We start from the raw sequence: 26,182 nt of genomic DNA, 5'->3' as shown, positions 1-26,182 counted from the left end.
CAATAACAGTTGCTTGAACTTTGAATGAAATGAAATCATAGGCACACACATAAAAAGAAATGGAGCTATGAATCCTGAAGTAAAAGAAGAACTGTATCTTTGTGGAACTTCATAAGTTAGTTAAGCAACCTCCTAATCACATTTTTTTTTTTTTTGAGAGAGGAACTCAGAGTCTCATATTTACTAGCCTGGTACTTGCTATCAGGTGTTCAGCTATATTCCAACTCAACTAATTGCGTGCATGCGTGTGTGCGCGTGTGTGCATGTGTGTGCATGCGTGTGTGCATGCGTGTGTGTGTGTGTGTGTGGTGGGGCTTGAACTCTTGAACTCTGGGCCTGGGCACTGTCCCTCAGCTGATCAAGGCTAGCACTCTACCACTTGAGCCACAGCACCACTTCCAGTTTTCTGGTGGCTTATTAGAGATCAGAGTCTCATGGACTTTCCTGCCTGGGCTGGCTTTGAACAGCGATCCTCAGATCTCAGCCTCCTGAGTAGCTAGGATTACAGGCATGAGACACCGGCTCCTGACTCTAATTGCATTCTTTAAGAGTTATTATGGGGCTAGGAATGTAGCTTAGTGGTAGAGTGCTTGCCTAGCATGCATGAAGCTCTGAGTTCAATTCCTCAATATCACATAAACAGAAAAAGCCACAAGTGGCACTGTGGTTCAAGTGGTAGAATCTGCCATTCTCAATAATTTTAACATTAGCAGTGAGTTTTTCATACATTTTATCTACCCAATTTAAGAAATTTCCTTCAGGTCCACCTATGGACACTACTATTACTTTTTCAAACCCATTAACTGACAACAAAATTTTTTTTAAAGCTTCCTTCTTTTCCAAGTTTCTTAGTTTTTTATTTTGTTGTTGTTTGTTTTTCAATGATGGAACTGTAAGATTTTGCCAAATGCCTTTTCTGTGGCTCTTGAGATAACTAGGTATACATACATTAAAGAAAAATCCTATTGCTATACTGATTTCTAGGAGTTTAACCAAACTTGTATTTCTGGACAAAGTTCATGTCATAACAGTATATTTTTACTTTTACAAAACATTGGGACAAAATATATAAACAGAAAATTTACAATTTTAACTACTTTTAGGTATGTAAAATATGCTAAGTATGTTCATATTTTCTATCCATCACCACTAATTTCATCCATGACATTTTCATCATCCTAAATAACTTTATACCGAAGAAATCATAAACTCCTCAATCTCATCTTCCTTTGCTGCTTGGGTAACTTCTATATTCTATTTTATATGTTTATGACTTTTGCCTAATCTAGATATTTTGTATGAGTTTAAACACTCAATATTTTTCCTTTTGTACCTGGATGATTTCACTTGGACTGTTTTCAAGATTTTTCCATACTGTTATATGCATAAGAATTTCGTTCTCTTTCATAAACTAAATAATATTCCAAATATACTACATTTATTTCATCCTTTTCAATGGATGCTTTTGGTTGTTTTCATTGTTTGGCTTCTCTGAATAATACTGTTGTACATGTGTGTATAAACATCTTTGTTTTAATTCTCAAGTATATACACCTAAGCAGAACTGATGGGTTGGTTATATAGTCCAATTGGTTATATAGTACAACTTCAATTTGTTTTTAGAAACTACCATACAATCTTTCATATTTGTTGTACTATCTTTTATTTCAACCAAAATGTATATGAGTTTCAATTTCTTTATATTCTTCCCAACACTTTTTATTTTCTACATTTTTGATAGTCATCCTAGAAAGTATGAAGTAATAATTTTCTGGTTTTGATTTGGGTTGGTGGCCATCATTTTGTGTTAATAAACACACTTTCTTAGGGAAAATTGATATTCAAGTCCTTTTCATTATTCCCCTTTTTTTCTCTTGGAAATTAAACCTAGAGCCTCAAGCATGCTAGGCAAGTGCTCTACCACAGAGTTGCATTCCCAGTTCCCTTCACTTATTTTTTTCCGCCCAAATTAGTTTCATTTGATTTTGAAATTAAAACAGCAGAGTGCATTAGTTTGTGGCTAAAGTAACTTTCATAGGGAAAAAAAAAATCTGTGCAAGTTTAATTTATTCATGTTCAGTTTTAGCCATGTTATACAGTATTGAGTATACATTTCCCTCATTAAATTTTTTTTTTTTTTTTGGGTCCGGTCGTGGGGCCTGAACTCTGGGCCTGGGCGCTGTCCCTCAGCTCTTCAGCTCAAGGCTAGCACTCTACCACTTGAGCCACAGCGCCACTTCCGGCTTTTTTCTTTTTGCTTATGTGGTGCTGGGAATCGAACCCAGGGCCTCAGGCATGCAAGGCAAGCGCTCTACCACTGAGCCAACTTCCCAGCCCCTCATTAAATTTATTTTAAAGAATTTCAGTTTCTTTGATGAAACTTCTTAATTTCCTCTCCAGGTTGTTTATTGTTAGCATGTAGAAATGTTCATTTATTTTTGCATGTTGATTTTTGTACCCAGGAACTTTGTTGAATTCCTTATCTTTCACTATTTCTTAACAGAATCTGTCTGCCATTAAAATGTAATTATTTCTAAAATTTTAACCCCAATGAGACTAAAAATCTTTCCAAAAGACCATACTAGACTTTCAATATAAAAAGATAACACATTAAATAAAAAATTAAGATCAAAAAGAAAATAAAAAGAATCAACTACATTTCCTTTCAGCAAATATTTAGAGGTTCTGGTAATATCAAAGTAGGTTTATAAAATAAGCATTCCTTTTAAATACATCACCTTTGCTATATGATAGCAATTTACAGGAAGATTAATCTTTTGTTTAGGGATTTCAGGCATACTATACAAATTAGTAATTTCATCCAGATGTTTTATTAGTTCTCAAAAACATGCCTCTCTTGGCTTTAAAACTTGTGAGCACATGGATCTCTAATTTAAGAGTACTTATGTAACACTTTCAAAGTATTACCTTCAGAATCACCAAACTACTTTCATATTAAATATCCAGGAATTTTTGTTCCTGTTCTCTAGAAGTAGTTTCCAAAAGTTGTACTCTAAAGTTCTTGTCACCTTTCTCATCTTCTATTTCAGTTACTATCTCAGTAACTATCTCCTGAAGCAGCTTCACCTTTCCTATTGAGTATGTTACATGTTTTTATGAATATTTTCCTTCTTGTTAAGAAGTCCTTATGATTTACCTCTAAGGTTACCTAGTAACCTAAATGTCTAGAATTGTTGAAAAACTGACTCCAAGATTAAATGGAGGTTTCTATTAAATGACTGAAAACCTTGGAATGCCACATCTATATAAAGGATTAGAATTGTACAGAAAAGAATTACACCTGCTTAAAGCAATGTCTTTTTGATTCCACATATTTTCACTCCAGAAGAACACACAATACACATAACCTACATATGCAATTTTAAAAATTAAGTCATACATCTTACCTGAGCACCCACTAGCTGCAGCAATGCTGAGTTCACGGGGAGGAGCTCAATGTCTGTATTGATAGTGGTCTGGTCAAAAGGGCAAGCCTTGCGGTGGAGTTTATTCAGGCACATCTTGCAGACAGTATGGCCACAGCCCAAACTGATGGGCTTTCGAATTGTTTCGTCGAAAGTTTGAGTGCAAATTGGGCAGGAGAGGAAATCCGTCCATTGTGGAGCTTGTACAGGCATTGCTACTGGAGTTACAATTCACTAACACACACAGACATACACACACACAATCACACACACAAATCTAAAGCAAAGATTCCACTGGAATCAAAATCTTTGAAAAAAGTTTATCTTTTTTTAAATATCTTCTGTAGATACAGTCAGCACATAGTGTGAAATATAACCTGGAAAACAAAAAGAAAGAAACTTAAGTATCATGTTTTTCACTCCAAATAAATGTTGAAAGTAAGGAATCATAAGTCCAGTCTCCAGTCTACAATCTTTTTTTTTTTGGTCGGTTGTGGGGCTTGAACCCTGGGCCTGGGCGCTGTCCCTCAGCTCTTCAGCTCAAGGCGAGCGCTCTACCACTTGAGCTACAGCGCCACTTCCGGTTTTCTGGTGGTTTATTGGAGATAGGAGTCTCACGGTCTCTCCTGCCCGGGCTGGCTTTGAACCTCAATCCTCAGATCTCAGCCTCCTGAGTAGCTAGGATTACAGGCGTGAGCTACCAGCGCCCGGCTACAATCTTTAATATCACTTTAATATCAGCAACTCATCTTGTTGCACTTCCCGCTTGAGCATATTAAATAATACCTACTAATTTATTAATAACTGCAATTTTGAAATTGAGAACTGATGTCTAGAATAATAAAAGTATTGAACTATAAGTTTTTGTTTTCGCTTTTTGGTGGTTAATTGGAGATAAGAATCTCATGGACTTTCTTGCTTGGGCTGGCTTCAAACAGCAAGTAATCCTCAGATTTCAGTCTCCTGAGTAACTAGGATTACAGGCATGAGCCACCAGCACCCAACTGTCTGGGGTCTTACAAAGTGAGCTAATAGCTAATAAAATAACTAAGTGAAGCCAGCATCAGTGGCTTGCACCAGTAATTCTAGCTACTCAGGAGGCTAAGAACTGAGGATCACAGTTTGTTTTAAACCAGCCTGGGCAGGAAAGTTCATGAGTCTCTTATCTCCACTAAACTACTGAGGGGGGAAAAAAAAAAAAAAGGTCCAGAAGTGGAGCTGTTGCTCAAGTGGTAGAGTGCTAGCCTTGAGCAAAACAAGTTCAGAGACAGTAAGTTCAAACCTCAGACTGGCACCAAAAAACAAAACAAAACAAAACAAAATTAATGGCTTGCTGGGAGCTGGTGGCTCACGCCTGTAATCCTAGCTACTCAGGAAGCTGAGATCTGAGGATTGCAGTTCAAAGCCAACCTGGGCAGCAAAGTCCGCAAGACTCTTATCTCCAATAAACCACTAGAAAACCAGAAGTGGCACTGTGGCTCAAGCAGTAGAGCACTCGCCTTGAGCTGAAGAGTGCAGGGACAGCACCCAAGCCCAGAGTTCAAGCCGCACAACTGACCAAAAAAAATAAATAAATAAAATTAATGGCTTAACAGACATTCCCAAATTAATTTCACATTCACAACCAACATTATTATTAAGTCTTTGTGATGTACCAGACACTAACTAGACTGGCTTCCACATACAATCTCTAGTCCTTCCAATTCACTCCAATAGAAGTCTCAAGTTATCTTTTATGTTAAGCTAAGACACTAAGCTACTGCCAGAGGTTATCAAAGTAGAAAGTGGTAAAATCAGGATTCAAACAGAAAATCTGCTTAACAGAAGCACTGTTCATTAATGGTCCCTTTAAAATTAATTATTATTGTACAGAGCTGGAAAACTGGTATAGTAGTACATGCCTATAAGCCCAGCACTTGAGAGACTGACGCAGGAGGGCTACACATGAAGAAGCTATCTCAAAATCAAAAACAAGACCATGTAGCTCAGTGGTAGAATGCTTTATTAGCATACATGAGGTCTGAGAACACTTTGTTGTTGTTATTAATTTGCCAGTACTAAAGCTTGAACTCTGGACTTGGGCCCTGTCCCTAGCTTTTGTACTCAAGGCTAGCATTCTATCACTTAACCACAACTCTACTTCCTGCTTTTTGTAGTTAACTGGAAATAAGAGTCTCATGGACTTTGCTACCTAGGCTAGCTTTGAACTATGATCTTCAGATGTTAGTCACCTGAGTAGCTAGGATTACAGGTAGAAGCCACAGGGACCCAGCCTCATTAGTTCTAAAGCTAGTTATATACATGCAAGTGTGTTCAAATAGCTTTCATAACAACACACACACACACACACACACACACACACACACACACACACACACACACACACACAAATATTATGTGAAATTGCCCACAATATCAGGTTTTCTTGAACCATTTGTTGCTAGGTATCTGGGTTCTTTAACCTTGTTTAAAATGTCAATGAACTCACTGGCCATTCTTCTGAACTCTTAAAACTTCTAAATGCTGGAGTTCTCTAAGCGTTCAGTTCCCTTGTCTCATTATTTTTCAGTTTAAAATCTTGAAATAGCTTGTCATTATATTTAGAATAAAATCCTAATTTCATAGTCTGGTTTACAACTGATAATCTATTACTGGATCATAGTGCTAGCTTCTCCCTGTTCAATCTCTGAATTAGGGTTCACACTCATTGTCATTTAATGTTACTAACAACACAAACTTCTCAGAAGCCTTCCCTGAGCACTTAAAAGTCTACAATAACCTCTATCCTCAATCCAGCACTATGTTTAAATATATTTTATGTATTTCTACTTATGTATTTACAGAAATATTTAAATACACAGGTATTTATATTAGTATTTAAATCTATTGATAAATTTATAGTCGATAAAATACTTGTCACCTATGGTTCTTGCTTAACTTTTTTTTTTTTGTCAGTCGCAGGGCTTGAACTCTGGGCCTGGGCGCTGTCCCCGAGCTTTTTAGCTCAAGACTAGCGCTCTGCCACTTGAGCCACAGCACCACTTCCAGTTTTTCTGATGAAAAGCCTTCTTGCTTAACTTTTGTTTATCCATGTCCATCATTTCTAGGATACAATCTCTAGGAGAACAGAAAGCAAATATGTCTTGATTACAATGAAATCTATAATTTCTCTCTCCAATTCAGGAACAGTAAAAATTTCAGAGGTCACAGATCTGTCTGTGAAAACTTATTTTTAGATCTATAGGATATGTAAGAACCCCACATAAAGAAATGGGTGAAGCCAGGTGCCTGTGGCTCACTCCTGTAATCCTATTCAGGAGGCTAAGATTTAGCTCCAGCAGGAAAGTTCTTGAGTCTCTTCTCTCAAATTAACCACCAGAAAACCAGAAGTGGTTCTGTGGCTCAAAGTTGTAGAGCACAATCCTTTAGCAAAAAAAGCTCAGGGACAGTATCCAGGCCCTGAACTCAAGTACCCTGAAAGGGGGAGGGGAGAAGGGAATAAAAGAAAAAGAAAAGTGAGGTCCTGAGTTTAATACCTAGTGCTAGGGGGGAAAAAGGAAAAGAGAAAAAAGAAAAAAGCCTTAACACTGCAGCAAGTATGCAAACATGTTCAAAGACTATGAGACATAAGCAGAAAATATGATTATTATCAGCTTAATTTTTCCTTATCTACTACTTGATTTCAGGGAAATGCTGCTACAACAGAATTTCCTTATTATTCTGTTCCCACAAGAACTGTTTAAAACAAAATCATTTTCCCCCTGAAGTTCAGGGATTAGTTATTGCCACATGTCATAACATTAGGAAATGAAGATGTCCTTGCTAATATAGTTTAAAACTGTTATGACTCAGAAAAATATGAATATAAAGCACCAAGAAGAAAATGTATATGAACGCAGGACATACTCATAGACATAGTTCAGCTGTTCATAAGAACAAGGGAGAAGTAATTTTGATACAATTTGATGTCCTACTTTCTGAACAGGTTTCTAGAATAAAACAAAATGTTATAACTTACTAACAAAGCTAAGTATGGTAGCACATGCCTGTAATCCTAGCACTTAGGAGGCTAAGGCAGGACAGTAGCCAAGTTTGAAGCCAATTAATACTTAAAAGTGATATTCAGTATCAAAAAACTAAAATCTTATTTGTAATTCTAATTTAACTAATTTTCCAACATGAGATGATTGGTATCTGCTTAGGTCCTTTTGAGAATTAATAGAACTTTTCAACTACTTTTTTAAAATTTAGTTTATAAAGCCCAAAGAAGCTGAACTTTTGTTTTTTGGTTGGTCGTGGGGGTTGAACTCTGGGCACTGTCCCTGAGCTCTTCAGCTCAAGGCTAGCACTCTACCACTTGAGCCACAGTGCCACTTCCAGCTTTACTGGTGGCTAATTGGAGATTAAGAATCTCACAGACTTTCCTGCCCAGGCCAGCTTTGATCCATCATCTTCAGATCTCAGCCTCCAGATTAGCTAAGATTACATGCATGAGTCACCGGCACCAGGCTAAGCTGGGCTTTTTATTTTTACGAAAAGCAAGGTTAACATTTAGGACAACTGCCATCTCAGGTCTACTTGAAACTAAAATCTATACCAGTTTAATATGGGTAAATTAAATATAGAAGTACAAGTTTCATTCCATCATGAAATTTGTTGACTTCTGATTCTAGTATACTTAGTAGCCTCACTGAATGACTTTCATCCTTATAACTTAGCCTCTACAAGATTTAAAAAATCTCTTTGTAATACAGAAACTAATTAACAATAATTAGCCTATATCAAGGTATTTACTGAGGTTAGAAATACTACATGAAACTGTTTATATAATAAGCGCTTATTCTCATTCTCTTCTATCAGACTCTCAAAAACTGCTGGGATGAGAAGAAATAATCTATATGAAATACATTATTTATGAAATCATCTATATAAAATGTATTTCTTTTATATTTATTCCACAACTTCTCCTTGTTTTTTCTGGAGGTAAGGTCTCAATATAAAGCCCAAGCTGGCCTCAAACTCTTGATCCTTCTGCCAAAAGAGGTACACACCAGCATGCAAGTATCTTAACACCCTTACAAAATCTTTTCAAGTAACATTCATGTTGAGAAAAATGTTTTAAAAATTATTACAGTGAATAATGTCCATCCTATCTGTATCTTCTATCCTCAGAGTTCTCATTATGACCCTACATCCAAAAAATAAACCATAGCATTACTTCCTCTTAGTTTCTTTATGCATATAGGACAAAATGTGACACATACATACTACTAAGTGGAAATGAAGTATTAAGAGACTCTCTGGTCTCTTAAGAGGTTTTTCCTGGACATTATAGCCAGAAATTTTTTAGCATTCTCAGTAAAAATTAAACATTTAGTTACATGACAAAAAGTATTTACTGTCTTTAGGAAAGATTTATTTTGAATTTTCTGCATTTTAAGTCTAGTACTGAAAATAAAAAACATTCGGGTCCACATAGAGATTATATTGTTTCCTTCTGCTACATATATAAATAATCATACCATTAAGTACATGATTACAAGTTAGGGTATGTTATAGGAAGGCAAGGCACTAGCAGGACATATATCAAAAAGAACAAGAACAAACTGAAGTAGGGGTGTGAAAGCAATGCCTTACAAACCCCTATTTTAACTCTTACTAACTTTAATAGTTAAAAGATGACTGCTAAATAAAAGTTATAGCAAATATAAAACATAACAACAATATGTATATAGACTATAAGTAATTAAGAAAGCAGTCACAAGTTCTGAAATTAGAATATAATAAAACTGGAAAACCAAAACCAGCAGACAATAACAGAGGATCAAGAATAAAGAATTAGCAAGAATCAAGTAACACTGGACCTTCTAGTGCTAATATGGTAGTCATCATGTGTAAAGCAGTACACACCTTGCATCTATAGCCAACTGATTTTTGACAATGGTATCAACATTAAATTGCACACAGGACAGTCTTTTCAATAAGTGGTGAATATCCACATGTATTAGAAACTACACCTGTCGGGGCTGAGAAGGTGGCTCTTGCCTTGCATGCCTGAGGCCCTGGGTTCGATTCCTTAGCACCACATAAGCAAAAAGAAAAAAGCCAGAAGTGGCGCTATGGCTCAAGTGGTAGAGCGCTAGCCTTGAGCTGAAGAGCTGAGAGACAGCGCCCAGGCTCAGAGTTCAGGCCGCACCACTGGACCGCCCCCCTCCCCCCCCAAAAAAGAAGAAATAATAAAAAGAAGCACAAATGAACCCCTCTCCCCCAATAACAATAAAATAAAAATCTGAACTGGGCACCAGTGGCTCATGCTTATGATCCTAGCTACTTAGGAGGTTGAGATCTGAGGATTGTAATTTGAAGCTAGACTGGGCTGGAAAGTTCAGGAGACATGTATCTCCAATGAACCACCAGAAAGCCAGAAGTAGATCTGTGACTCAAATGATAGAGAGCAAGCCTTGAACACACAAGCTCAGGGAAAACACCCAGGCCCTGAGTTCAAGCCTTAGACAAGCACACACGCATGCAATCTGAGCAATCTTTTTTTTTTTGGGGGGGGGGGAGTCCGGTCGTGGGGCCTGAACTCTGGGCCTAGGCGCTGTCCCTCAGCTCTTCAGCTCAAGGCTAGCACTCTACCACTTGAGCCACAGCGCCACTTCTGGCTTTTTTTTCTGCTTATGTGGTACGGAGGAGTCGAACCCAGGGCCTCATGCATGCAAGGCAAGTGCTCTACCACTGAGCCACCTTCCCAGACCTGAGCAATCTTCTTACCAAGATGGAAACAAGAGCTAAGAAGGTAACCCCCATCTCTCCCATAGTTATAGCCAAGGCAAAGGCTTTGAAGTTTAAGAGGCAATACTGAAAGGTGACATAGGCACAAACAGAAGATATGCATGTCACCCACTAAGACACTGTCCCAAAACCTTGGCACAAGACAGCACAAAACCTTGGGAAGAGTTCCCCCAGGAGAGAATACCATGTGCATGGAGTGCCCCCAGCTTGAATACCATGCTATCATCAAGTTCTCTGATCAGGGTCAGTCATGAAGAAGACAGAAGACAAGAGTACATAGTTCAATAGTGATGTGCCAAGGCCACAAGCAGCAGATCAAACAGATTAAGAAGCTCAAAAATATCAATGTTACCAAGGTCCATACCCTGATGAAGAGAAGGTCCATACTGATGAAGAGAAAAAGGCATATATATGTTTGACTGGCTCCTGATTATGATGCTTTGGGATATTGTTAACAAATCTGGAATAATCTAACCTGAGTCTGGCTAATTCTAAATACATATGTTTTTCATTATTAACAAAACAAATCTAATCAAATAGACAGTAGATTTAAAGAAATGTTTCTCAAAAGAAGATACACAATGGCTAAGAGGTATATGGAACTAAAGAAGTTCAACCTCACCAAAAATCAGAGAATTGTAAATCAAAACCACAATAATACTGCCTCACTCCTCAAACTGGCTATTATCAACAAGATTAAGGATAATAGATGCTGACATGTAGACAAAATGGAACAACTGAACATTGTTGTCAGTAAATTATTATAGCCATTAAGGAAAATAGTGTGGAGATTTCTAAAAAAAAAAAAAAAAAAAAAAAAAAGAAATACCACTTGATCAAACAGTCCTACTCTTAGGTATTCAAACACAACAAAACTCTTCATATTGAACAGACATCTACACTCACATGTTCATCACAACACTATTCACAACAGCCAAGAAACAAACACCTAAGTGTCCATCAACTGAAAAGGAGATAAAGAAAATGTGATACAAATTCAGTGCAATATTCTTTAGCTATAAAAAGAATGAAATCCTATTATGTGAGAGAACATAGATGGAAGTGAAATGGAGACCATTATAGTATGTGAAATAGGCCAGACATAGAAGTAACACAATGACCTTACAAATAGATGGAATCTAAAAAAGTTGATATTAAAGAAGAGGCTATTAAGAAGAGCAAGGTAGGTAGTGGGGGAAGGCTGACCTACATGTACTAAATTAAAATTAGGAACAAGAAATTGTGGTGCAGATAATAAAAAAAATGTACTGAATTTTTTTAAATGTTAGAAGGATGCTTAAAAATTTTAATCATAAAAATGGTAAATGATGAGATAAAGTGATAAAATGGTAAGTGCTTAATCTGACTCAAACATTATATAATATATAAATGTCTGAAAATATTATGAAGTATCCCATCAATGGACATACATTTGTATATTTTTGCATATCAGCTAAAAATAAAACATTAAACTACTGAAGGAGCAGGGGATTCATTGTTTTGAATATTTCTCTGTGATATTATTCTCACTATTTCTCAGGGTCCACTAAAGTACTAGTAAGAAGAGCAACAACTCTATGTGACTTCTTTTTAACTCTTCAGTGCTAACTTAGGATTTATGCTGTTTTGTCAGGATCATGCATACTAGAAAATCTGATATATAAAAAAATCAATTAAAGTGATTGTCCATATTAAAGAAAGACAAATGTATTTTAAACAGGTATAGATAATAGTATTTTTTTTTAAAGTTTGGTGTCAGTACTGGGGGTTGAATTCAGGGTCTCATGTTCTACTACTTGAACCATGTTCCCAGCCCTTTCTTGCTTCAGTAATTCTTTGTCTTGGTGTGTATATGGGGGTGCTGGTGTGCCAGTACTGAGGCTTGAAATGGAGGCCAAAGCCTCATTACTGCCCTCATGTCAGGTAAGGGGTTTCTCCCCTGGATGAGTGTACAACTCTGACCACTGTTAACCGCCATTCTTTTCATCTCTTAGCTGTCTCTAATGGCCCCTCTGCCTCATCTGTGCCTCTGCTGCATGACTCAATAGGAGAGTCCCAAGGCTCTTTCATTGCCAGGTCTGGAGCAGCTGCCTATGGCCTCCCAGCTACCTCTAATGATGCCCCTGCAGGGAGTTATAAACCAGAGACACATTTCTCCAAGAGCAAAAAGAATGGTTGCCACACCAATGCCTCTGCTGTGTGATTCAGCAGGAAGTCAAAAAGGTTCCATCACCCAGCACTGCCTGGCCTCTCAAGCTACCACCTCTGGTGTCCATGCTGACAATGTCGCTTCAACTATCTCCTATGACTGACATTTATCCAAATTCTATGGTATGTAATCCTGTGACTCCTTGAGCCACAATTTTTCCTTACTCCTGGAGTAACTCGTTCTCAAGAAAAGGCACACTCCAATATAAGTGACAGAAAGCCTTTCTTTATAACTCTCACACCAGAGTAGTCACCACCTCACAAATTCCTGTTCTGAGTTTAAGGCTTGACTTGAGTGGGCTTTTCCTGTAGCTAGAGTTGGCAGTCATGGGCAAGACAATCTGCTTTACCTAGTATTCAAGCCAATTTCCCCTCCTCCAGTCAGGGAGCTAGGTAAGGGCTTATAAAAATCTAGTCTCTTGTATTACCAGATTCTTCTCATTCATGGAGTGAAAACGACAGATGCTTCTAATCTATCTTGCCCCATCCAATTTCTTTATTCTTTAAGTATCTTCCTCTATACTCACTTTTCCAAATATTCTCCTAGACAACTATATCATCTTTAACCACAAAATATATCTAAATCACATAGATTTAATGACTGTAATAAGCATCCTTTCAGTCAAGGGCAAACACAGAAATAAAATTATAAAAATAATAACATCCTGATTTTGGACAAATGAAATGACTCATCTCCAGATGGCACAAATTTTACCACGCTACTTAGATTAGAATATAATTTAAAACTTATGAATTATTTTGGAATTTTCCACTTAGTATACTTTGGAACCCCTGTTGACCACAGGTAACTTTGTCTATTGGATCTATAATGTGTATGGTACCTGCTCATTAGTCACTTAATAGCCATCCTGGTTATCAGATTGATTATTGTGGGATTGTAATGCTTGTATTTAATTAACTCTCACTTAATATTGGCCCCAAAGCTGAAGATTAGTGATGCAAAGGAAACATCATAGCATAAAGAAAATGGAAAGCACATTATATATAAATGCTGCTGCAAGTATACAGAAACACACAAATATATAGGGCTCAGTATTATCTATGGTTCCAGGTATCTACTGGTGGTCTTGAAAAGTATCCCTAGGATAAAAAAATTTCACAGCAATGTTGTAATACAGTTATAAAAAATAAAGGCCTTAAGAAGAGAGAAGTACTCAATGCCAGTAAGTATCAGAACTGTGATTCAAATTCAAGTAGGCCAAATTCTAAGGCTGGTATATCCTATAATTTGTATCATCTTACAAGTAAAAGTTAATAGTCACCACAATGAGAAAAACTTTGGAAGCAAAGTTCTAAACTATAATACTATGTTGTGTGACTACATAGATATACTAAAAAATAAGGTAAACTGGGCAATTTGATATATAAATTAAGTTTGAATATTTCTATTAAAATAATGAAGTCTTTTATAAAATCTGTTTTCAAAATCTTGCTTCAAAATTTAAATACATTAATTAAAAAACAAAGTATCCAGATTTTTCAGAGCTCAGCAATAGCCTTAATAGCTAAAATTACATTGCTTTTAATTATTTTTATTATCATCTCTACTACAGGTTCATTTTATACGTTCTTGAGAAAGAAAAACAGTATTTTAAAAATTTATTAAATAAGCACTCTACAAAATCACTTCTCTGAAGCATCTTTATATTCATTTTACATATAATAACTCTTGAGATTGGATACTATTACTAGCCCAAAGCTAAGAAACTAGTGATGTGGATTAAAACCCAGGTTTAGGGAAGAGTAAATTTTATCAAAGTTTATTATACACTATTGAGACACCACAAAGAAACTCCTCTGTATGATGAATATATACTAATTAAAAATATGGATCTTATGTGAGTCTAAAGTTTCCCAGGAAGGACATTAATTCAAGCAAAACCTTGTGAGACAATCTTGGAACCTGTACTTTCCATCTCCATGAGATGAATTTTTTAAATCATCATTCTTGACCTTAACTTAATTTTCCACTTCTCTGAAACATTACTATAGCAACCAACATGCAGGGCCACATTAGGAAAGAGATAAATTTTAACCATTTTGAAAAATGAAGCAAAGAGCATGAAAGAAAAATATAAAAATGAAAGATAAATTAAAGTTTTATATTTAGTGATGAACTCTCAACAGAGCATTAACTTAGAGGAAATAATAATCTAAGATTTGAATACACTTGAGGTTTTCCAGTAATAAAATGTTGTGAGAAAAGATTGACTGGGGAGGGGGCAGCCTAGGCACTGTCTCTGAGCTCTTTTTGCTCAAGGCTAGTGGTCTACAACTGAGCCACACCTCTACCTCTGGCTTTTTGGTGGTTAACTAGAGATAATACTCTCCCTGAGTTTCCAGTCCTGGCTTGCTTCCAACCTGTTCCTCAGATTTCAGCCTCCTGTAAATATAGCTAGGAATACAACCATGAGCCACTGGTACACTGGTACACTGGTACCAAGCAAGATTCAATTTTGATTGTAAAAATCTCCTTCCCAAAATAGATGGATGGCAACCAAGTATGTACCTGGGCAAGAATAGAGACTCCAATCTTAAAAATAAGCAGTGTAGCTGGGGGCCAGTGGTTCATGCCTGGAATCCTAGATACTCAGGAAGCTAAGATTTGAGGATCACAGTTTGAAGCCAGCCTGAGCAGGAAAGTGCATGACTTTTATCTCCAGTTAACCACCAAAAAGCCAGAAGTGTGGCTGTGACTCAAATGATAGAGTGCAAGCCTTGAACACAAAAAAACTCAGAGATAGCACCCAGGCCTTGAGTTCAAGCTCTAGGACCAACAAAAACAACCCCCCCCCCCCCCCCACAAATCCAACAACAACAACAAAAAACCCAAACCACCAAAATAACAGCACCAAAACAAAAGCAAAAACAAAGCCAGGCACTGATAGGTCACTCACACCTACAATCCTAGCTACTCAGGAGGCTGACATATATGAGGATCACAGTGGAAAGTCTGTGAGACTCATCTCCAAGTAACCACCATAAAAGCTGGAAGTAGAGCTGTGGTTCAAGTGATAGAGTGCTAGCCTTGAGAGAAAAAGTTCTGGGGCAGTGCCTAGGCCCCGAGTTCATGCCCCACGATCAGCACAAAAACAAACAAACTGGGAAAAGGATTAGGGACGGTTTAGTATAAAAGCACTTGTCTAGCAAGCATGAGGCTCCAGGTTCAAACCCCAGTATTACAAAAGGAAAAAGGAAATCTGAAAATTGGAACTTGATAAATGGTTGAGAAAAGCTGCAAAGGGTTAACTCAAGTGGCTTATTTCTTCAGTGTTCAGACAAAAAAAGTTTGTTTGGTTTTTTTTTAGCGAGAACAAGGGAAGGGATGTCCAAAAAGAAATGAACACTTTTTCTGATTTATGTAACTGTAACCTCTCTGTACATCACCAGGAATAAGAAAAATTTTTAAAGAAAAAAAACATTTTTAGATCCAAACAAATACCAAATTTAGGAAGTAAAGCAGAATAGAAGGACAAAAACCTGAGTTCAATCACTAGCACAGAAAAACAACAACAAAAAGGCAAGCTTTCCACTTAAAATAGCTTCAGAAAGGAATTCTAATCTGAAAGACACCAAACTTTTTTTTTTTTTGGTTGTGAGGCTTGAACTCAGAGCCTGGGTGCTTGCCCAGAACATTTTTCACTCAAGGTTAGTGCTCTACCACTCTGAGCCACAGCTCTACTTCCTACTTCCTGTTTTCTGGTGATTAATTGGAGATAATATCTCATGGACTTTTTCTGCCCTGGCTGGTATCAAACTGCGATCCTCACTAGGGCCAGCTTTCTAAACATTTTTAAAAGAACTAAAATGGATAGCTGAAGGTGTGGGGGCCTGCTTAGCAAGCTTCACACCCTCAGTTCAAAATCCTAGTACCACCAAAAAAAAAAAAAAAAAAGGAAAGATTCATATACATAGAAAAAGCCAATCTAGATTCTTTGTAGAAAGTGATGCGTTAATCCAAAATTTTAATGAAAGTGGAAGGAAACTAGAATAGCCAGAACAATCTTTAAAAAAAGAGAAACAAAGTTGGAGGTCAATCTTCTTGATTTCAAAAATTACTACGAAAGCGGGGCGCCAGTGGCTCAGAGCTGAAGGACAGCACCCAGAGGTCAAGCCCTATGACCAACAGACAGACAGACAGACAGATAGACAGACAGATAGACATACACACACACACACACACACACACACACACACACACACACACACACACAATTATTACGAAGACCTAGATCGATGAAATAAAATTTAGAGCCCAGAAATAAATCAATGTGTCTATGGATCAACTGATAAGGGTGTCAAAACCACTAAATGGGGGAAAGATGAACATTTTCAACAAATAGTACTGGGACAACTAGCTAACCCTATGTAAGAGAATGAATTTGTAAATCCTAGGTCACACCATATAAAAAAATTAACTGAAGTCGAGCGCTGGTGGCTCACGCCTGTAATTCCATTCAGGAGGCTGAGATCTGAGGATCCAGGTTTAAAGCCAGCCTGGGCAGGAAAGTCCGTGAGACTCTTATCTGCAATTAACCATCAGAAAACCAGAAGTGATGCTGTGGCTCAAGTGGTTAGAACACTCACCTTGAGCTGAAGAGCTCAGGGCCAGCACCCAAGCCCAGAATTCAAACCTTACAACCAACCAAAAAAGAAAAAATTAACTGAAAGTTAATCAGAGATATAAATATAGGATCTATTAACTCTATTAGGAAAAAAACATAAATTTTCAAAGTGTTATTTATTAACACTTAGGTTCAAAGTTACAGAAACTGAGACAATTTAAGCAACAAAATAAGTGTTATTAGAGTATAACCCAAAGTATAAAGTATGTATCAAGGTATTTCATCTAATATGAATAAGCAACTGGTAAAATGATGAAAAAGAGACAAATCTCCCATTCAGAAGAATTCCAAACATATTATGAATTGGGAGCATAGCTCAGTGATACAGTACTTACCTAGTATTCACAAGGTACTGGAGAGGAAGGCAGAAAGGCAGGACAGAGGAAGGGAGGGAGGAAAGGCGGGAGGGAGGGAGGGAGGGAGGGAAGGATGGAAGGAAGGGAGGAAAGAAAAGAGGAAGAGAGAGAGGAAGGGAGGAAAGGAGAGGGAGAGAGGGAGGAAAGGCGGGAGAAAGGGAAGGAGGGACAAAGGGAGGGAGGAATGGAGAGATGATCTGAGGTGAGGATCAAGTGGTAGGTTTCTTAATTATTTATTGCACTACTTAGCTCTTTCCAGAAAGAGATGGTATCTTTTTCCCAGCCCATCAATCTGAGTGGCTTTGAATTACTTTGAAAAGTTATATGCAACAGAAGTGAAGTTAAGAGAGTTCCCTAAAATTAAAGTCTCAAGAAATCTTGCAGTTTCGACTCATAAAATGTGAGGCTACTTGAACTGGCTATACTAACTACACTACAATATAGCAAAACAAAAAGCTGTCCTAGTGCAGTCCTGAAAACAACCAGCTTCAATCTGATTACATGATAGAAGTGATGTAAGTAACTTGGGGAGACCAGAAGAATCACTTGGCCAGACCCAGTCCAATTGAGTACTTGAAAAACTGTAAACAAATAAATGGTTGTTTTAAACCCCTAAGCTCTGCTACTTAAGTGTAAATATCTGATAATTGTTTATATAATTAAAACATGATTATACATTAAGACATGATTTTGCGTTTACCAATGCCATATAAAGCTTTTATTTTGTTTTGCTTTTGTTAGTTGTGGAGCTTGAACTCACGGCCTGGGCACTGTCCTGAACCTCTTTGTGCTCAAGGCTAGAGCTCAACCACTTTTAGCCACAGCACCACTTCTGGTTTTTGAGTAGTTAATAGGAGGTAAGAGTCTCAGGGGAACTTTTCTGCCCACACTGGCTTTGAACCAAAATCCTCAGTAGCTAGGATTATTGGCGTGAGCCACAGGCACCCAGCCATGTAAAGCTTTTGAGAAAATGGTTATGCTGAATATTGTCACCGGAGCTGAATTTAAGTTTCTCTCCATTACTTTAATTACCTTTCTTAAATTTTTAAATTTTTAGTAAATTTTTAAAATATTATTACAAAGGTGATACACAAAGGGGTTATAGTTTCATAAGTCAGGTAAAGAGTGTATTTCTTTGCTCTCTCCCAGTTTTTCCCTCCCTTCCCCACTCACAAGTTGTATAGTTTGTTTTCAACAATAGTGTCTAGTGAATACCACTGCTGCACTTGTTCACTCCTTGTCCCTCCATTTCTGTGCAACTTTATAACCTTTTAATAAATCTAATATCTCTTTTTGAGGTTTTAAAAATTGTAAGCATATGAAAGTACCTACAACATAACATGCATAAATTTAGCTTCTTAATCATGCAACATAAATTACCAGTAACTGAAAGCAAAGCCAAATGGTATATTTTCAAAAGTACATGGACAATAAACCCCTCTGACTTAAAAACATTTACTTCTGGCTGGGTGCTGATGGCTTCTGCCTGTGATCCTATCTACACAGGAGGCTGAGGATTATGGAAGGACAGGAAAGTCCCTGAGAACTCTTATCTCCAATTAATCATCAAATGCTGGAAGTGGAGATGTGGGTCAAATGGCAAAGCCCTATTTGTTTTGTTTTGGTTGGTCATGGGGCTTGAACTCTGGGCCTGGATGCTGTCCTTCAGCTCTCAAGGTGAGTACTCTACCACTTGAGCCACAGTGCCACTTTCTGGTGGTTAACTGGAGATAAGAGAATCTGAGAATCTCAGTCTTTCCTGCTGCTTTCTGAGAAACAGCTAAGATTAAAGATGTGAGCCATCACTGCCCTGCAAGAGCACTATTCTTTTTTTTTTTTTTGGTCATGGGGTTTGAATTCTGGGGCTGGCCACTGTCCTTCAGCTCTTCAGCTCAAGGAGAGCACTTACCACTTGAGCCACAGCACTACTTCTGGTTTTCTGGTGGTTAACTGTAGATAAGAGTATCTCAGTCTTTCCAGTCTGGGCTTTGAATCTCAATCCTTGGATCCCAGCTTCCTGAGTAGCTAGGATTAAGGGCGTCCAATACCCAGCAAGAGCCCTATTCTTGACTGAACAGAAAAGACTAGAGGACAGCACTCAGCCTCTGAATTCAAGCCCCAATAGGAGCGTACAAACAAAAAGGACAGGACAGGGTCTCTTGTTTTGGCCCCAGGCTGGCCTCAAAAGGCCAGATCTCTACTTACCCATCCCCCCAGCTGAGCCCAGTGCCCAAATTCTTTTATTCAACATTATTTTTTCTTAGATTTACTCCCTTACACTTATATTTGATTCTCTACTTTTTTTCCTCAAAGTTTCTAGCAATGTATCTACTATACTTAGTGAAGCACTAAGCTACAAGGATCGCCAAATTCAACAACAGCCTAGGCTACATGGGAAGAGACTGGAAAAAAAAAACTAAAAAAGTCCTAAAATATAAAAACCAAATAAACAAAAAGAACTACATTGCTACTATACATAAATACTATTTAAATCCTGGAGATTTTAAAATAAAATACATTGTAAGAAAAAAAATTACTAACATATATCCATCAAGGAGTATACTGATGTTAGAACACTACTAAAATGCTTGATAATTTTCAAAAGAATACTGTTGTGGGGAAGAGAATAACAGAATAGCAGAAAGTGAATATGATCAAAGTACATTATATACATGAATAGAATTATCACAATAACACCATTAATCACAATAATATGAAGCAAGGTGTGGGTAGCTCACACTTATTATCCCTAACTGTACAAGGTTGAAATCTGAGAATCTGAATTTGAAGCCACTACAGGCAGACAAAATCCCAGAGACTTTTTAAATTTCCAATTAACCAGCAAAAAGCAGGAAGTGGTGGTGTGACTCAGGGGTAAAGTGCTAACCTTTAGCAAAAAAGGTAAACAAGAACAAGGTCTTAAATCTAAGCCCCAATATTGGTGTGCATGCACATGCACACACACATGTATACACAGACACACACCAAAAAAAAATGGAAAAAAGTTAATATCTCTATGACAGTGATTTCAATCAGTTCAAAAGTGTGAATGTTTGATAAACTCAAACTTGGGGAAAACTGTTTCCCCAAAGCTCAATCAGGAAAACATTATGAGTTAATAAGTATCTCAATAAAAAACAAACAAAAAACTAGATGTGACATATATTCCAATAAACCCAGCACCCTAGGCAGCAAGCTCAAGGCCAACTTGAGCTACATAGCAACAATAGTAACAATTAACAACCAAAAAATTCAACTTAGGAAGTAAATATAAACAATTCTAGCCAAAAACAAATAATGTGCTAAGGTTAATTATCTTTGTAGGGGGTCACATTACTGGAGATGGCAGAACTCAGAGTTGAAAGTATAATGAATATGTGAAGAACTTCTGGAGTGAGAAAAATTCATTTTCATAAATGCCTAGCAAAACGCTTCTTATAACGTGTAATGCTAGTCCAAATTCAGCCTATTCTCCAGGATTAAACAAAAGAAAAAGTTATTAGAGTGGATTTTAGGCAATGAGGCTAACCTGATTATGAAATTTGTGACTGTTTTGGTAGATGACAATCTGAGAAGTTAAGTCCCTCTGAACTCAATCCTGACAGGGCCAAAGCTAAACCAGGTCAGAATACGCAGCCAAGGAACATCCTGATCCAAAGTGTTCACCCAACAGGGATCACTTATCAGTTTATTCTTCCTTTTGTTGGGTTCTGACCAATCTCAAGATATATGTAAGAATAAACTAATTAGACCCACCAAACTTCCTATCAAACTCCAATAGCTAAAAATAAAAATACAACAGAATTCTAAATGGTCTGTGGCTTAAATGGGGGGGAAAAATGCCATAAATGAAGAATGTCAAACACTAGCTGACCCAATTTTAACATTATTGAATGTTACTCATTATTTTTAAAGTGTCATAAGCATTTCAAAGGTACAGTAACTGCTTACATAATAAGAGCCATGAAACAATTATAGCAGTAGCATAAATCTATCCTATATAAACAGAACAAGTCTGTAGTATACAGTATTCAGATCTGCTAAAAACAAAAACAAGTGTTTCCTATGTATTTAAATGAATTCCTAAGTTTTGTTTTGTTTTGTTTTTTTTTGGGTCCGGTCGTGGGGCCTGAACTCTGGGCCTGGGTGCTGTTCCTCAGCTCTTCAGCTCAAGGCTAGCACTCTACCACTTGAGCCACAGCACCACTTCCGGCTTTTTTCTTTTTGCTTATGTGGTGCTGAGGAATCGAACCCAGGGCCTCATGCATGCAAGGCAAGCACTCTACCACTGAGCCACCTTCCCAGCCCTGAATTCCTAAGTATTTAAATGACTTAAACATGAATAGCTGACAGGGTACAAATAATAACAGAAAGCAAATCAGGACTAAGGATAAACATAGTGTTAGAAAACATAGTTCACAGTATAAAAATGGAAACTGTCAACAGACTTCTTCAAAAGATCCTCTAAGTATAATAGTGATGCGTATGGTGACAGTAGTAAAGCATCTCATTTGTGTCACAAGATCTAGATACAAGCACATTCCTTCCTAGTAATTATGTGTCCTTTTTGCTATTACTTAGCTTTTCCTAGACTCAGATTCTTTAAATGTAAAATAAAGACAATAAAACATTGTTGCATAACTAGTATTAAATGATATGTTATTCATTCAACAGATATGCTCTAAAAAACTGTTTTTTGTTTTGGACTTTTTTCCTTGCAGTGCTCAGATTCTCAGGAATGCTAGGCAAGCATTTTACCACTGAGCCATATTCTCATTCCTGTCATTTATATTATGTACAAATTTCCTTCTCCAGTCTCTTCTAATGAATCAAATATGAATGATAATGAACATTAAATGCAATTGTATGTATGTATTTATTTTTGCAGTACCAGGGACTGAATCCAAGGCCTAGCCCTTGCCTACTTCAGCTACACTCTGCAACAAAACTAATTCCCAAGCTACAATGTCCTCTCCCACCTGAAACTTCTTGTAAGGAAATATTTAAATATTACTTGAGAAAATCTGAACTGAAATAGACTAAGCATTGGTACAGAACATATGATTATGGAATCACACGTTAAATGGCTTTAACACAAAATAAATAAAAACAATTCCCCAGGAAATTTGTCATCTCAAACTGAAAATGTGACTCAGATTTACACTGTAAGTTTGATCAATACCCAATTTCAAAAATAAAATCTTACTTAAAAAAAAAAACAAAACTTTGTTTCAGGAAAATTATAACAAATTAAGTCAGTCCTTGGTGGGGGAAAAAAAAAACACATGAATTTTTTTCCCTTAAACTGCATTAACCACTTAAAATTTACAAACTCATAAACTAGTACAATTGTTCTAAGAGGTTTAGGATCACAGATAAATAAGCATTATCATAATACAAACCTTAAAATTATATGGACTTAATAAAATTTAACATGGGGAAAAATGACAAATTAAAGCACTTACAAAAAGTGGTCTCCTTTCTAAAATACTTATGCCTCAAAAAGACATTAGTAGAAGTCATGTAAAAGTTGTTCTTTTTCCACTACTGAAAAGATCAAAACATCCACATTATGCAAAGTATAAAATAAAAAGCCTTACTGATATTCATCCACTATAAATCCTAAGCAAAACAGTTCAAGTTCCATGTTTATCCATGTTTATCCATGTTTACTAGTCTATTTACTATCAGAAACTCTTACTCTAGAACTAGGAATCACTGCTGCCCAGTGTATTTCACATAACCTGACAATGTTCTTTAATGATGGCAGACAAGTACCAATCCTAACCAGAAATTTGTCTGAAAAAAATGGGTGAAAGCTATTAACTACTTTCTTTGCACACTTCACTTTTAAGAATGTGAACTAAGCTGGATTTGGTAATTCTGGAGGCTGAAGCAGAAAGAATCAAAGCCTGAGGAAGCCAGACTAGATTGCAAAACAAGACTGGATCTCAAAAAAAAGTAAGAGGAAGGAGAGATGGGGAGAGAAGGGAGGAGGGACAGTAAAAGAGTCAGGGGAGAGGGAGAGAGAAATAATGGAGGATAGAAGAGGGTAGAAAGAGAAAAGAATTTAAAAACACAAACAAACAGAACACAAGCTCTAAACAACCTAGCAGTATGCAAGTGATTACAAATGAATTAACTGAAGCATTACAGACTCAATGGAGAGCTCAAATAGTATAATGTTTTAGAAAGATTTGGTCAAAGCCCAATAAAATCAACATTAGGAAATGGGTACACCCAAGCGAAGGGGTGGGGCCAAAGGAGAGGGGTTCACAAATGAAGGGAGGGGGAATCTAGTCAAGGATTTGTTGTATATACCACAAAATTGAGAAAAATAAAGGAAGGAGTGGGTAGAAGAGGGGGGAGAATGTTGAAGGGGGTGACACCGAACAAGATGAACTGTATTCACAAACTATGTAGCACCTTCTTTGTACACTTAGATAATTTTTAAAAAATTTTAAGCACGCTAAAGTCCTTGCATAGACTATGCAAGCGAATACTCAACATTGGAAAGCAATCTTCTTGGATGTATTCAAGCAAGTTTAGTATTAATGTCTTTATTCATAGGTACAAAGTGGAACATAATCTTTTTTCCTCACTTGGAAATAAGTGTAAATGCCTTGGAATTTTAACCTTAGCAGAAATAATAGTTAATGTTTCAGATACGACTGCAGTAAAAAATACACAAACATAAAGAAAGGGTTGCCACGATGAAGCCCAAACATCCACAACAGAACTACAGTTGTTTCTAGCCTGTCAAAGTTACTTAGAAAGTTTTCAAATCTTAACAAAATATGCTTCAGAAAATATAGTTTCAAACTCGGTGGAAAGAGTAGAACAAATTAGTAAAAGGCAAGAATCAGAACAAGAGAAGGACCACAAGAAGTTGAAGGGCAGACCGCGGCGCCCTTCTGAAGCAGGGCCTCCAGAAGTACGTTTGTGCTTATGATAGTCCCCTTGTGCTACACATCAATAATTCACGAAGAGGCTCGCTGGAGGAAAAGTTCTGTTCAAACCATACAATTCTGTTTCCGCTTTGCCCGTAAGTGCCTTTGTTTCCAGTTTCAGAGACTATTCTGGGATGTCAAGACTTATATTATTACCGCTCCAAAAGAGCCCTTGTTCCAATTCACCCTTAACCATGGGGGCTGGGGTGGGGGTGGGGCATACCTGATGCTGATGCTTTTAGGGGTGTTTTGGAGGGGTTTATCGAAAACCACTGTATTTCGGGGGGGGGTGGAGGTTGTGACACTTAACATCTTGAACAAAATAGATAAAGACACCTGCACACACAGCTTCTCCACGGCAGCCTGGTGGCAAGCCTGCCTCAGCGGGCTTCATCTCCCGCGGCTCCCGGGGACACCGACCCAGTCAAAGCCCCAGTTCGGGGTTGCGGGAGGAAGGTCTTAGTTGGCTGGCAGGCCGAGGCGGCGCCTGTTTACAGACGTCCTCCTCCCTCCCCGGTCCCCTCCCCACGGACGGGGGGCTGCCCCGCATTTCCGAGGCGCCCGCCCGCCCGCGGCCCCCTCGCGGCCCCCTCGCTCCCGCCCGGGCCTCCCTCGGCCTCCCCCCGCCCCCGCCCCCGGTCCACAGCGGCGTCCGCAGCGCACCCCCCCCCCCGCCGGCCTACCGCCCCGGGCAGGCCCGCCCCGCGGCACGCGGAGGCCTGAGGCCTAAGGGACGCCGGCCACTGACAAGCCGAGCCGCGGCGCCGGCCCGGAGCCGAGGGCGGGCGAGGACAGCGCCCGGCCCGCCGCGGCCGCCTATTGTTCCCGACGGTGGCCGCGGCCGCCCCGCTCCCCACGCCGCTCGCTCGCTCGCTCACCGCGCTGGTCCGAGCAGCAGCTCCTCTCAGCTCCGAGTCTCCGCGGCCGTCACTGTCGCCGCGGCAGCCGCCGTCGCCGCCGCTGCCATCATCGACTCTGACTCTGTCCTAGGCCGCCGGGCCACGGCCGTCACCGCCACCGCTAACGCCGCCTCCAGCCCCCCACCTGCTGCTGCCGAGGCTGCTCCTGCAGCAGGGGCCATCTTGTTGGTCGGCCTCCTCTTCCTCCGGCTCGCCCTCCGCCGCCCCGTCGTTCGTTGTCCTCGTCCCCCTTCCTCTTCCTCAGACTCCGACCCGCCCCGAGACTGGGGCGGAGACCAGAGCGAGACTCCTCCCCTCTGGGGGTGGGGCCATTGGGGACGGGGCGGGGCCACCGGAGGGTGGGGCGGGGCCCTGGGAGGGCAGGGCGGGGCGAGGCGGAAAGCTCTGAGTCACCCGTGGCAGCGCCTGGGAGCTTGAGTGACGCGCCCCGCCCAGGTCCGCCCCCCCCCCGGCCCCGCCCCGCCCCGGTTCTCACGCCTGCAGCCGCGGTACTGAGCCCCGCGGCCTCCGAGCTCCGGCGGGACGAGTGGCCAGGTGTTGCGGGCGAATTGGAGCGTTTCTGTCCTTTGCATCCGAGTCCGTGCGCGGCTTTCTCAGCGCCGGACCCTTTTCTACTTTCCTTCCTCCCCATTGTGTCCAGGCTCATCCATCTTGCCTGGGGCCAAGCCTCCGTCCCAGGCCCTCCCTAGGCGGCGAGCCGCCCCACTGCTCCGGGGGCGAGGCCAGCCAGGTGGGAAGGACCAGGGCAGAGCCCGGGGAAGAGCCGGCCTCACGACACCCTGGCCGCGCGTTCCCGGGGGGGCTGGGGAATGAGAGGCACCTTCAAGACAATCCAGACAGCAAACGCTGCTTCTGAGACAGGCTAGACTGGGAGTTGTTCTA

General features: G+C 39.2%; 1 protein-coding gene across 1 annotated transcript in view; it reads right to left on the bottom strand.

Annotated features, from left to right (window-relative positions):
* Rc3h1 (ring finger and CCCH-type domains 1) overlaps positions 1–25,545 on the bottom strand; it is a 71,109-nt gene extending 45,564 nt beyond the window's left edge. Inside the window, exons 1-2 of the mRNA XM_070034438.1 lie at positions 25,259–25,545; positions 3,408–3,802 (exon numbers count right to left, since the gene is read on the bottom strand). Coding sequence (XP_069890539.1) covers positions 3,408–3,638 — 231 coding nt within the window. The 5' untranslated portion in view covers positions 3,639–3,802; positions 25,259–25,545. The remainder of the gene's footprint in view (positions 1–3,407; positions 3,803–25,258) is intronic.
* Between the last annotated feature and the right edge of the window lie 637 nt (positions 25,546–26,182).

The sequence above is a fragment of the Dipodomys merriami genome, unplaced genomic scaffold, assembly GCF_024711535.1.
Source record: "Dipodomys merriami isolate MVZ:Mamm:240054 unplaced genomic scaffold, mDipMer1.0.p SCAF_24, whole genome shotgun sequence".
NCBI lineage: Eukaryota > Metazoa > Chordata > Mammalia > Rodentia > Heteromyidae > Dipodomys > Dipodomys merriami.
This window is presented reverse-complemented; position numbering and strand designations above follow the sequence as displayed.